The 13,262-nt window shown below is 44.5% G+C and overlaps 1 protein-coding gene and 1 long non-coding RNA gene across 3 annotated transcripts in view; both read right to left on the bottom strand.

Moving 5' to 3' along the window:
* EHD4 (EH domain containing 4) overlaps positions 1–13,262 on the bottom strand; it is a 91,731-nt gene that overhangs the window by 73,413 nt on the left and 5,056 nt on the right. For both annotated transcript variants that reach the window (XM_036445302.2, XM_036445293.2), the window contains exon 2: positions 451–627. In XM_036445302.2, coding sequence (XP_036301195.1) covers positions 451–627 — 177 coding nt within the window. The remainder of the gene's footprint in view (positions 1–450; positions 628–13,262) is intronic.
* On the bottom strand, positions 9,429–12,958 carry LOC123652600. The gene is made up of 2 exons (XR_006742032.1): positions 11,403–12,958; positions 9,429–11,099 (listed from the first exon to the last, which is right to left on the bottom strand). It is a non-coding gene; the product is annotated as an uncharacterized LOC123652600 (long non-coding RNA).

Below are 13,262 nucleotides of genomic sequence, written 5' to 3'. Positions count from 1 at the left end.
GGCCTTATAATGTCCAATCCTGGGCCTTAGTTTTGCTCTCTGAAGTCACCCAGAATAGGTGGAATGATCATTTTCTTTGAAAATCTTTCAAATATATTTTAAAATTGATTTTAGAGAGGGGGTGGGAAGGAAGGGAGAGAGGGACCGAGAAAGTGAGTAACATTGATTTGTTCCCCCACTGATTTACGCATTCATTGGCTGATTCTTGTAGGTGCCCTGACCATGGACGGAACCCGCAATCTTGGCACAACTGACGACACCCTAACCAACTGAGCTACCGGGCCAGGGCAGGATTCAAACATTTGAATAGCAAAAGCATATTCTCTATGACGCCTCTCTTCTAGAACAGACACGTTCAGCTCTGTTTTTGAACCTTTACATGTAATTGGCAAGAATTCAAAGAACCGTTTAAAATAACCTGCCCAAAGGTGGTGGGCTGCGGGTCCTCACCGGTTCAGGAAAGCATTTCCGAAGCGACCGAGCTTTCGGAACGGCTTCTTGGGGTCCACAACCAAAGCGTTCCCCGGGGTGCTGCCCTCGCTCTCCCCGTACATCACCGCGATGAAGGAGTCGGTGGTGGGCTCCGGGCCGATCCTCATGCCAGGGAAATCCTGCTCCAGTAAGTATCTGGGAGGGGGGGGAGAAACAGCATGTTGTCACAAAGCAAACGGTCAGAAACGGTCTACCAGTTATATACCCCCACCCCCCGAAAAGGAGCAGGATTTATTCTTTTGCTAATAATCATTTTTCAAAGCTTAAAAAAGACCTATCTCCCTTACCTCCCCAGGTAAGAAGCCAGTGAACGAGGTCGGACATCTGGCTGGCTGATTGGGCCTGCTAACGCACCTCTGCTCAGCACAGCAATTCTTGGTGCAACAGACACCACCCCAGAGCAGGTATCCAGCCAGCTCCCATGTACCCTGGAAGACCCTGCTCAGCCCACCCCCTTTAGGGAAGTGTCCCTGTCCCTCCAGCATGTTGGGGACACCTCCTCTGTGGGCCGTCATGGTGCTCACCATGGCACTGTGCTTCTCTGCTTGTTGTCCCTTGCAGACAGGCCCATGTCTGTGGCCAGACGCATAGCCCAGCACCCATCACTGTGCCTGCCCACAGAGGGCACGCCATGAAGTGAATGAAATAATGAACCATCTCCTTCCTGTCACTGACAGTCTATGAGGCTGGCACACCCTCTTTTGTGCATTTTACAGCTCCCTTGGGCTCCTGAAGGCTGTAGCTATTGGAGAACATTTCCAAATAATTCAGTAGCAGCAGAGGCTGCTATGGAGGATGGGGGTAAAAAGAGGGGAGGGGAGAGTAGATATCACCAGGGCCGTCGGTAGCACTTTGTGCAAATTGGGAAAAGGTGCCCTTTCCTCTAGGACAGTGGTCGGCAAACTGATTAGCCAGCAGAGCCGAATATCAACAGTACAATGATTGAAATTTCTTTTGAGAGCCAAACTTTTTAAACTTAATCTTCTTCTAATGCCACTTGTTCAAAATAGACTCACCCAGGCCGTGGTATTTTGTGGAAGAGCCACACTCAAGGGGCCAAAGAGCCGCATGTGGCTCTCGAGCCGCAGTTTGCCAACCACGGCTCTAGGCAGACACAGCCCCAGACCAAGATTCAACAAGGAGGACTCTGGCTGGATTTTACATGCCCCCCCTCCCCACATGCCTCTTTGCCTGCAGGTAGTTTAACCTGCACATCTGTGTACAGTGGCCCTAGCAAATGCCATTGAGGACTCTCAGTCAGCGGGCAGAGGAGACCAGGTGATGAAATGCAGGGCATTGGGACTGGCTCAGTGGCATGTTGGGCTGGGGCAGGTCTGCTTTCTGTGGGAACGGGATAAGCCCTCACATAGCCCTCCCCGCCCACCAGCACCGCCTTCAGGCGAAGCCACCAGAGCCCGCCCCTCCCTCCCTCCCTCCCTCCCGCCAAGACTCCCTTTCCACGTTGCAGGGAGACCCTGTGTGTTCATGGAAACAGGGGGTGGGTGGGGAAAGGCCGCTCCTTCTTTCCTCTGCAGCCAGGAAGAACAGGAGGAAGAGAGGACAGCCGACCCTTGAACAATGCAACTGAAAATTCATGTATAACTTTTGACTCCCCCCAAACTTAACTACTAATAGACTGTTATGGCCCAAAGCCTTACCAATAACACAAACAATTAAAACCCACTTTGTATATTATATGTATCGTAAATTGTAATGGGAAGGGGGTGAGGAGAGGTACAAGAGGGTATGGGGGAGTAAATGGTGATGGAAGGAGACTTGACTTGGGGTGGTGAACCCACAATACAATATGCAGATGATGTGTTACAGAATTGTACATCTGGAACCTATCGATATATAAAGTTATTAACCAATGTCACTCCAATAAATTCATTAAAGGAGTAAAAACAAAAAACACACCTATGTTCTTACAATAGAGTAAACTAGAGAAAAGAAAATGTTTCTAAGAAAATCATAAAAAAGAGAAAATAAATCTATAGTATTTGCTAAAACAAATCAGCATATATGTGGACCCACACAGTTCAAACCCATGTTGTTAAGGATCAACTGGAGTACATTTGGAATACATTTCACTCATGACCAAGCAGCAGGTTGAAATGCAGCACCTTCAGAGAACACTTGGCAGTGGCTGTGAAGAGGCACTGGGGGGGGGGGGGGGCGGGGGGGCGGGCGGTGGAAGGGTCCCTGCGCAAGGGCAGTGGGGCAGCGCCATGTCCCAGCCCTGCTGGGGAGATGAGCCTGCACCCTGGGAAAGGCTCAGGGCAGAAACCTGCAAACTTCCTCCAGCTCCCCGTTCCTGCAGCTAACAATCTACTTGGCCCTAAACGATTTCCTTTATTCCTACAATGCCCCGACTGATCAAATTTAAGCATAGTACCTGTGATTTTTATTTCTAGGGATAGAAGAACTGAACTATCAAATGTCCAACCATGTTGCCATCTTTCTACGAATAAGAAATTACGCCACCCTTTAGATCTAGGTTTTCTACGTAAATAAAATGAAGATTGTTTAGCAGTTGCAGCAGGCTATTTCTAAACACTTAATTGATCTCATCGCTAGTTTTAATGTCATCCAGGATTTCTTAATTTTTGTGAAGCTGTGGAGCATAAGAATAGATACATCATTTAAATATATCCACTGAATTTAGAGTAAATATGAAAAAAATTGGATCATAGCTCCCAGCATTTACCAAGTACCCACTACTAGCCTGGTGCAGTACAAAGCCCTCTATGTACACATTGTTTCATTCAATCCATGAAGCACTCTGAGGAGGCCACCGACACTCTCATTGTCTGGTGGGAATGCCGAGCACCAGAGAGGCTAAGCAACCCGACCAAGGTCACACAGTAAATGTTTCAGTGGAAATGGAATGCTGGCAATTGGACCCCAGGTCTTGCGCTGTCTCCAGATAGGTTTAAACCTGGGTTCGAGCAGGTGGTTTGCTCAGGGATGAGGAGCACAAGGGAGTTCAGGGCCACAGCACAGTGTCCCGCTGGGCATCGGGCACCACATTTCCTTGTGAGTGAAGGAAAAGAGCCTGCGTGGTCTTGGGGCTGCCCTAACAACAGGGCCAGCTGTCTCTCTTCTCCCTGAAGAAAAGCCGGGCAGAAGAGGTGCTATTTTCAAAACATGTTCACATTTAATTTTTAAAAATTCAAAACTTTTCCAGGCACCTACTAGACTAATAAATACTAGTAAATACTCATAGGAGAAATATTCATGTTTATAAATTCTGGTAAAAGTGACAGTGACTCACATTTTGCAAAACTCCAGCATGTGTGGAGTGTAGAAGGAGTGTGTGGATTTCACAGAGGAATGGGGAATTTGGGTTTTAGGGATCTCAGTCTGAAGTCAGCAGCAGCAAAGCTAGAATTCAAGTCCAGATCACACCCATTCAGGTCCAGTTTGATTTCCATGCCTTGTGGCCTGGATGAGGCTAAGTCAGGAGATCCAGGGGACAGAGGGAGGAAGGGGAGGAAATTGGGGAGAGGGGCCGGGGTTTGGAAGGACAGCAGCCAGTGCCCCCAGGCCTGCTGCAGCACACACAGTCCCCAACTCACAAAAGGGTTAGGTCCAGGTGTTGTCTTGAAATTTGACAGGCACTTTCCATAGAATCAGTTGTTACTGCAATGGTTGGCTTGCCAAGACAGCCTACAAAGGGTCTGCAACCTTGGTAAATCATCCAATCCCAGGTACAGAGGAAGAAACCAAGTTAGAAAAAAAATATTACTATATTTTATAGTTGGTTTACATTATTTTGTTTAGTGATACTTTCCCCCACAGATAATAAAAAGCCAAAAGTCAATTTTCAATTTCATTATCAAGGTAATACCAATTAAATAAATAGCACATCGGCACTTTAAAAAACTCATAATACTCAATGCTGGTGAGGCTGTAGTAAAATAAACACCCTTACATATGCTGGAGAAATAAGTTGGTATAACTTCACTAAAAAGCAATTTGATACTTTGTATTAAAAACCTTCAAAATGGGGGTAATTCTACTTTTTGAAATCTATCCTTAGGGAAAATCCTTAGACACATGAGAAAGATTTCTGCATGAAGATGTTCATTGCAGCATTATCTATAACAGCAAAAAATTAGATAAAAATTGTGTTCTCTTTCCCATAGCTCTTATTCCCTCTTTCATAATAGAAAATGTACTTATTTATTATTTTATGGTTTATTCCCTATCTCCCCCTGATGGAGTATAAGCTGCAGGAAAGCAGTCTTTTTGTCTCTCCTGTTCACTGATGCTTCCCACGTGTTACAGCCATCTCTGGCACATGGTTGAGACAGTCATAAATGCCCATTGACAAAGTAGCCTTTCCAATCTGTCTGATGTCCCCACCTCTCCCTCTCCCTCTCCCTCTCGCTCTCCCTCTCCCTCTCCCTCTCCCTCTCCCTTTCTCTCTCGCTCTCGCTCTCATTCCCCTGCTCATAGCACAAATCAGTATCTGAAAGTATGCTACTGTTGGCATGTCACTGTCCCAGAGGTTAGGAGCACATTGAGAGAGAGGAGCCTCGTCTGTCTGGCTCACCATAGTCTCCCAGTGGCGAATAGTGTCTGGCACGTGGTGGGAGCAGAACCAGAATCTGTGGACTCAGACTTTCTCTGAGCCCTCATCCAGGCGGTCATCAGGCTCCGGCCTCCCTCCCTCACCTCTCTGCCTCCTCATCACGCCTCATCTGGACTCTGGTCACTCCCTACTTCCCGTACTCCCTCTCCCCCATTTGCCCTTGAAGATCAGATGCTTTTTCTAAAGCACCACTCTAACAGCCCCGTCCTTCCCAGATAACTCCGATTCAGGAACCCCCACAGCCACACTTTGCAGTCTGGGCCTTTTGTTCCCCTCTTGATCAGTCTCTTCTAGGCCCGAAATTCCTGCCCCCATCTCCCCTCACTTCGCTTCCTCTCTGGTGGGGAATCATGTCTCATGATCTCTAGCATCTATCCTACCCACTCTGAGCCACCTCCCTGCCTCCTTTGTGGCAGGTCTCCCTGGTCATCCCAGGACCTTGTTTTGGTCACTCCCTGCCTCACGTTCTCTCGTGAACGCTTCATGGAACATGTAGAATTGGTGTTATTGGTGGGCCTACCCCCCTCTCTTCTGATAGGCGGCCTTTTCCTGCAGGGCACAGTCCACACACACAACTCTAGAGCCCCAAAGTCTCCTAGGAACCACTGGCTCAACCCCATATCTGTCCATGTGAAGAGACTGGAGCTGAGGGCAGGAACTGAGTTTGTTGCTGGTCAAACGCGCCCGTGGCCCTGCAGGACTGGAGCCTGGGGCTCCTCCCTCCTGAGTGGAGGCATTTGCTGCCGGCTCAGCCCCACAGCCTTGGGGGTCCCCCTAGCTCCTGGTCCCCTAACTAGAACCTATCAGATACATGAGTTACGATATGCCATGCTAAGCTGATGGCCCAGCAGAGGTTCACCGTGGTGATGGTGAACTCAGACACACCATGTCACACTGTTGGGCAGGCAGGCACACACCACATGCAGGGAGAGAACCGAGAACGCCCAGGACCCAGGGTCTGACATGAGCCAAGTGAGAATGAAGTGAGGTCAGGTTCAAAACCAGCAACCGTGAAAGGAAGAGTCTGAGAGAGCTCTGAGGTGTGATGTGCACAAACAGGCTCCCCACGCACGAGGCTGGTCCACTGTGTTCAACTTTTTGTTTTGGCAGCTCGGAGGCTTTCCAAAGCCACGAGTCCCAGGGGCTCTGTGGGTCATCTGCGATAACGAGGATTCCAAAGAGCAGGCGGCCACAGGAAGCCACAGAAAGGAGTCCACCTCGGCTCGGAGCAGCAGCCCCCTCACAGGCATCCTGTGCCTTAGGCTGGGTTTCTGTCCCTGGCTCCCCTCGCTCTCCTTTTCCTGAGTTCTCGGAGAAGCTGCCAATTCCAGTGGTGGCTGCTCCCCGAGTCTTGAGCCAAGCCACCAATGTAAAAAGGGACAAACACTTGGATTCCGAGAAGCAGGGCAGAGGGGTGGTGGGAGGACGGGAGTGCCGACACCTCCTTGTCCCTGTGAGCTGAGGGCCATGGTTCAGACTAGGGCAGTGATCGGCAAACTCATTAGTCAACAGAGCCAAATATCAACAGTACAACGATTGGAATTTCTTTGGAGAGCCAAATTTTTTAAACTTAAACTTCTTCTAACGCCACTTCTTCAAAATAGACCCGCCCAGTCGGTGGTATTTTGTGGAAGAGCCACACACTCAAAGGGCCAAAGAGCCGCATGTGGCTCTCGAGCCGCAGTTTGCCGACCATGGGCCTAGGCTCACAGAGCTGCTTTCCTGCCAGGGGACGTGTGGACAGTGTCTTCCTTCTTCCACTGCTTAGGCTAGACTTTTTAACTTCATAGAAAGAAAAAAAAAGTCATGTGACAAGAAGAAAGAATCTTCAGAAAATGGAAAATCCCTCAACAGATGCAAGCACCCACCATCCTCTCAAAGATGGGCATAAGAATGACTAAAATACAAATGAACAAACTATAAGAGGCTCATTATTCCAAAATTCCAGCTGCAAATTTTCTCTCTTCTGAGTATTCATCCATGCATTCTTAAACTTATTCCATTCTAAGTATCTTGGGTAAATACTATTTTTGTCCCCATTGTACAGATGAGAAAACTAGGGCTCAAATAGATGAAGTGGTTTATAAGAGCCTAGGGTTTCTACTAGTCCTGTGGGAACATTCCCTGCCCGAAGTCGGAGCCTGAGACGCTGAGTCAGGCTCCCATAGGAGCGTTTATAGGAACACAGTCTATGAATCATAACACACATACAAACCTAAGACTTGTGAGCAGTATTCAATAGCTATTAAGCAAGCACTCTAAAAAGCATTATGACACCTGTATTTGGGGCATATTATAAGCATTAATTTAAAATTCTCAAAATGTCTAGAGAAATTGCTTGGGTAATGATGAGATTTTAAAAGATGCTTGTGTCAACACTGGCCTCTGTGTACACTAGAGAGTGCAAGTCATTGGCATAGCCTGGGGCTTTTTAAAAAGAGCATTAAACTAACCCCAACAATCATTTTATCCTTTGGGTATTACTAAGTTTTAAACCACACAGATGTGGAAGAAATATATAAAGTACAACTTTTGAGTTCTGTGAAACATTTTATTTCCTTATTTTTAAATTTGTGGCTATGAGTTTAAATAATTTCGATTTATAATAAGTGTTAGAGAGTTTAATATGAGGTTTTTATTGATAATACTTGACCCACTGTTTCATTAGGAGAGAGAATGAAAAGGAACGGTCAGTCCTTCAACTCTGATTTGTTTAGAATCTGGAAATGATGTTTTTAAAAAGTTTCCTTTGTTTATCCTCATGTTTAATCCCAAGAAATGGAAGTGGGAGGAGAATCAAACCTTTACTATTACAATTGTCTTATAAAATGTTCCCGAATATATAACTTGGTACAACCATCAACTCTACTGTTAGACACCACCAAATAACAAATAATTTATGAAATGATGTTGAACAATTTATAAGGCTTTTGACATGTTTTACCACTTTACCCTCACTATTGTTGGAGCAGGTATTCTTATTCCTAGCTTATAGAAAACTGTGCTATGACAAGTTAAGTAAATTGCACAAGACCACATTAGTAGTACAAGATGTCCACTTTCAACATTTTGAAATATTTCTATCCATTTTTTGCACATGTATTTTTAAAAATAAAATTGGGATCAAAGCATTTAAACAAGTTTGTACTTAGATTCTCACCATTAGCTTTTCCTTATACCATTAAAAATGCTTTGTAGCCGAGACCGGTTTGGCTCAATGGATAGAGCGTCGGCTTGGGGACTGAAGGGTCCCGGGTTCGATTCCGGTCAAGGGCATGTACCTTGGTTGCAGGCATATCCCCAGTAGGGGGTGTGCAAGAGGCAGCTGATCGATGACTCTCATCGATGTTTCTAACTCTCTATCTCTCTCCCTTCCTCTCTGTACAAAATCAATAAAAATAAATAAATAAATAAATAAATAAATGAAATTTAAAAATGCTTTGTAAATAATTTTTAATGGCTGCATACTGTTCTAAGGTGAATATGTATCAACTTAGTTTACCATTTCCTAACTGTTGGGTATTTAAATAGCTTCCCATTTCTTACTCATATAAATAATGCTGAGATAAATATCCCTGAACAAATATTTCACCTACTTTAAAATTTTAATCTTCTCTGAGATATTAAAAAACTAGGTCAGAATGAACTTCACTTGCATTTTAAAACTGTATGTCTTCTTTAAGTGTGAAACCTTTTATTTTCAATTTTGTTTTTCCCTTAGTTAAATCATTGACATATTATCACCAGGAATGCTAATTCAGAACACATCATATTTGAAACTGCCGACCTAGTAGGGAATGTTATCCTGCTGTACCAAGAAACTGGAATTTGCTGGGTAAACCCTTTTCACATCTCTCTTTATCCTGCTCTTAAAGCACACCGCTGTCTAACACCAGCTGTCCCGTGTAGTTGCTCCACTCCACCTTCCATGCCGTTCTGGAAGGGGGGTGGGAGAATGGGAAAAGAAGAAAGGGAGAGGAGTTTACTGGAACCAAAAGCAACACGCTTTCCAATTTCACAGCCTTGTTTATTTTCCCACTCATTCATTCAACTGTGCGTGCAATGAAGACCTATTGTGTTTCCTGTTATGACCTGTAAGTTATGAATCTTACAATAGACTTTACATTGACCTGAAGCCCTGTGAGCTTCATGAGGAGGCTACCGAACACAGCCTTTCCCAGAGTTACTTGACTAGAGAAGCGTTTTTTCCTTTGAACATCTATTTACAACCTCCCAGAATTGCATTCCAGAGAACAGAGGCTGAAGTAAGAAGTAAAAAGTGAAAAGGCATTCTTGTTTGGTTCTGTTAATCCTCACCAGAGGATATATATTTTTTTTCTTTAGAGAGAGTGGAGGGGAGGGAGAGACAGGGAGAGCCGATGACTCTCCTTGGGCGTCTGAAACACCAGCTGCTGCCCCTCGACGGCCTCCTTCCATCAACACGAACTCCTGTTCATCTTGAACCAAAGCTCTGGAATGCCTGTGACCAGGGCACGGTTCCTCCCCTTTGTGCCCAACTGCTGAGAGTTTTCTATATTTGATGTCTCACCTCCCACTCATTCCTCGACCCATCACCACCTGGGTTCTATCACCACCACTTACTGACATGGCTCTTGCGAAGGTCACCCTGATTCACGCCGGCTAATCCACTGCTTCTATTTTCATCCTTTCCCGGACGAGCTGACTTTGCTGACCACCCCTCTCCTCTCTTTCCCTGCTGTTTCACCTGTCCAGTATCCATTTCCAACACCCTGAGGAGGCACCTCACCCCACTCCGAGTCCACATAGTTTGGGGTTGACAACTCAGGCAAGGGTTATTTCATTCCCCCGGGCCCTAGGGAGTGGCTCAGGGATGGGCATTTGGCCAAAGTTGAACGACTGAAACTCAAACATGAGATTTCTGCTAAACTGTGGGGGAAGAGATGCTCATCTGAGCTGACGGAATATGAGTCTGGAATTGGAGACAGCCACCTGCCCTCTCCATGAGGGGAAACGGACTGAAAAGGAAGTCAGCATGCGGGAGGCAGCAAAGCGGAGTCCTCAGCTGATTGTGCCCTAGGCCAGGTCTGGAGCCAGTACACCTGGTCTTACCAGTTTCATGAGAAAATCTGTATATATATATATTTTTTACTTAAGCCTTTTGTAATAAATGCCTGTCAACTTGCAACCATTAGAGCCCTAAGATGGCTCCGAGCCACATCTTCCCCTGATACGACCACCTCTTCACTGACTTTTTCCAAGTGTCTCCACAAGCTCTTTTCTCTCACTCCAGATCCATATGTCTGACCCCTCGCGGACTCTATACCTGTGCCCACTTAAACCTGGGTTTAAATCTAAGCTCCTAATTATGCCCCACTCTTCCTCCTCTTAGGTCCCCATCTCGGTGGATAGCTCCTGTTACCCAAGAAACCTGGGCCTCACCTTTGACACCTTCTTGCCCTCACCTCCTGGTCTCCTTAGGGCAGCTAATTCCCAGGCTTGGCTTTTAGGCTGTATCCTCGGGGAGGATTTTCTAATCTCCATCTCACCCTGTGCTTTTAGGGGCACATCCTGAGCCCTAATGGCTTGTAGATTCTTTTCCATATTCCCCATGAAACGCTAAGCTCTGTGATTAGCCAGGCCCATTCCCAAAATCAATATTATTTGAATGAATGAACAGTAGGTTGTATAGGTGTGATCTTATATGTTGTAAGTATAGTCTTATTCTTCTGTAAAAAATAAAATGTCTATATCTCAGAGAGATCTGGAGAGGGCATGGTGGCATGGTATCTGGCTATGATTTTCAGGGGCTCCAGTGCCTGGATGAGGGTGAGAACCACCAAATTAGCTCTTGTGTTTTTCAAATGGGATTATTATTTTTTTAATTAGAGAGAGAGGAAGGGAAAGAGAAACAGTGATTTGCTTCCACATATCTATGCATTCACTGGTTGATTCTTGTATGTACCCTGACAGGGGATTGAATCAGCAACCGTGTTATATGGGACCATGTTCTAATCCAGTGTTTTTCAACCTTTTTTGGGCAAAGGCACACTTGTTTCATGAAAAAAATCACGAGGCACACCACCATTAGAAAATGTTAAAAAATTTAACTCTGTGCCTATATTGACTATATATAAAGTAATTCTCTTGAATAGGAATAAAGTAAACACAAAGAAAGTATTTTATAATTACTTTATTATGAAATATTAAGTAAACAAAATAGTGAAAAATTATAAAATTCTTGTCTTGTCTGCACCTACGGCACACCAGGCAACATCTCGCGGCACACTAGTGTGCCGCAGAACAGCGGTTGAAAAATGCTGTTCTAATCCACTGAGTACTCAGCCAGGGCTCTAATGGGACCTTTTTAAAAGGGTGAATCAAGCTACCTCCTGTGAGTGCCTTCACCTCTCTTCTCTTTAATAATGGAGTCTAGAGCTTATCAAAGGAATGACGTAGAGCTTTGTTCTTGAACACAACCTGTTTCTCTCCTTTTTTGAAAACTGGGACATCTGGCTGCTTCCAATTTTCTGATACTTTTCATATTCTTCACATTTTCTTAAAAAACACCAACCATAGACCTTTGAGCACAAGTACATGTTTTTCCTATACCATCCTCCCATCCATCCATCCATCCACTCAAGTACTTACTGGGCCTTGCCTGTGCAGGCCCTTGAAAGCACCTCATTCCCAGGGTTTGAACGCCCTCTCAATTATGGCTGGGCCCCCTCTACCATCTCTGGATCATTTTCAGAGGAAAAGGAGGAAGCGAAATAATAGCTGAGTAGTTCTGCTTTCTGTTGATGTTACAGCAAGAGTCCCAAGCTCACCATGTTTTAGTGGGGCTCCTAGTCCTTCTCAGTTAAGCGGGGAAAGCAGTGGGCCTACGGCTTCCTGATTCTTTTTCTTGTTCCAAATATGCCTACAAAGGCTTTTTAATTGTTGGAGGCATTTCTGCCCTCTCAGCCCACTCGCTCCAGCTTCTTAGAGCTTGTTCATACTACCCATAAACCTTGTCCGCCTCCTTGTACAGGAACCCCCTTTTCCCTATTAATATTATATTTAAATAATATTTAAAGTTTTATTTAAATAAAGTACAATTACTTTATCAAGCATTTTATAGTAAAATATCATACCTTGATTTTTAGTAACTTGAGTGTTAAGAAGAATGAACACAGTTATACATTGATAAGAATATGTAGGGGAAAAACCATCTAGGGATTGTGTGCTGGCGAATCCCTTTTTTCTCATGTCTACTCCTTAGTTCCTTTTATCCGTGTATTGGTTCTTTTAGTTATTTCCACTTCTTCATTTTTATTTTTTTTATTTTTTTTGCTTGCTTTCTTTCCGGCATCCATTTTTATTTTAAATTATTGCACACAGATGCAGGAATTTCTTGAATGGCATAAATTGCAGAATTGTGGAAGTTAAATAAATCATAGGATGTTCAGTTTTGGAAGACTCAATTTTTTAATATTTTTATTGAGATACTAGAGGCCCAGTACATGAATTTGTGCATGGGGTCCGGCCAGCCTGCCCAATCAGGGCTGCAGGCAGTTGGCCTGCTGGTCCCAACCCCTGGTTGAACTCCTGGTCGAGGGGACAATTTGCATATTAGCATTTTATTATATAGGATATTTCACATACCATAAAATCCACCCTTTTAAAGGATATAATTCTGTGGATTTTAGCATATTCACAAAGTTATGCAACTAATACCACTATCTCATTTTAGAACATTTTCATCACCCCCATAATAAATCTATATCCATTAGCAGTCACTCTCTATTCCTTTTGCAGTATAGATATACAATTGTTCCACCATCATTTGTTGAAAAGAATATTTCTTCCCCCATTGGATTGTCTTGAAAACCTTATTAAAAAATGTACCATATAAAGCATCGGACAGACTGTCAAATTACAGCAGGAAGGTTAGGACGAGGTGGGGGATATAAGAGATCAATCAAAGGACTTGTATGCATGTATATAAACATAACCAATGGACACAAAACTCTGGGGGGTGAGGGCATGTATAGGAGTGGGGTAAAGGTAAGAAATGTACACACATAATACCTTAATAAAAAAAATGAAAAAAGTACCATAGATGTATGAATTTATTTCTGGACTCTCGATTCTACTCAATTGATATATATGTCTAAACTTAAGCCAGTACCACACCTTTGTTTACTATAGC

The sequence above is a fragment of the Pipistrellus kuhlii genome, unplaced genomic scaffold, assembly GCF_014108245.1.
Source record: "Pipistrellus kuhlii isolate mPipKuh1 unplaced genomic scaffold, mPipKuh1.p scaffold_m20_p_1, whole genome shotgun sequence".
NCBI classification, from domain to species: Eukaryota; Metazoa; Chordata; class Mammalia; order Chiroptera; family Vespertilionidae; genus Pipistrellus; species Pipistrellus kuhlii.
The sequence above is the reverse complement of the archived record's forward strand: the minus strand, read 5'-3'. Positions and strand labels throughout refer to the sequence as shown.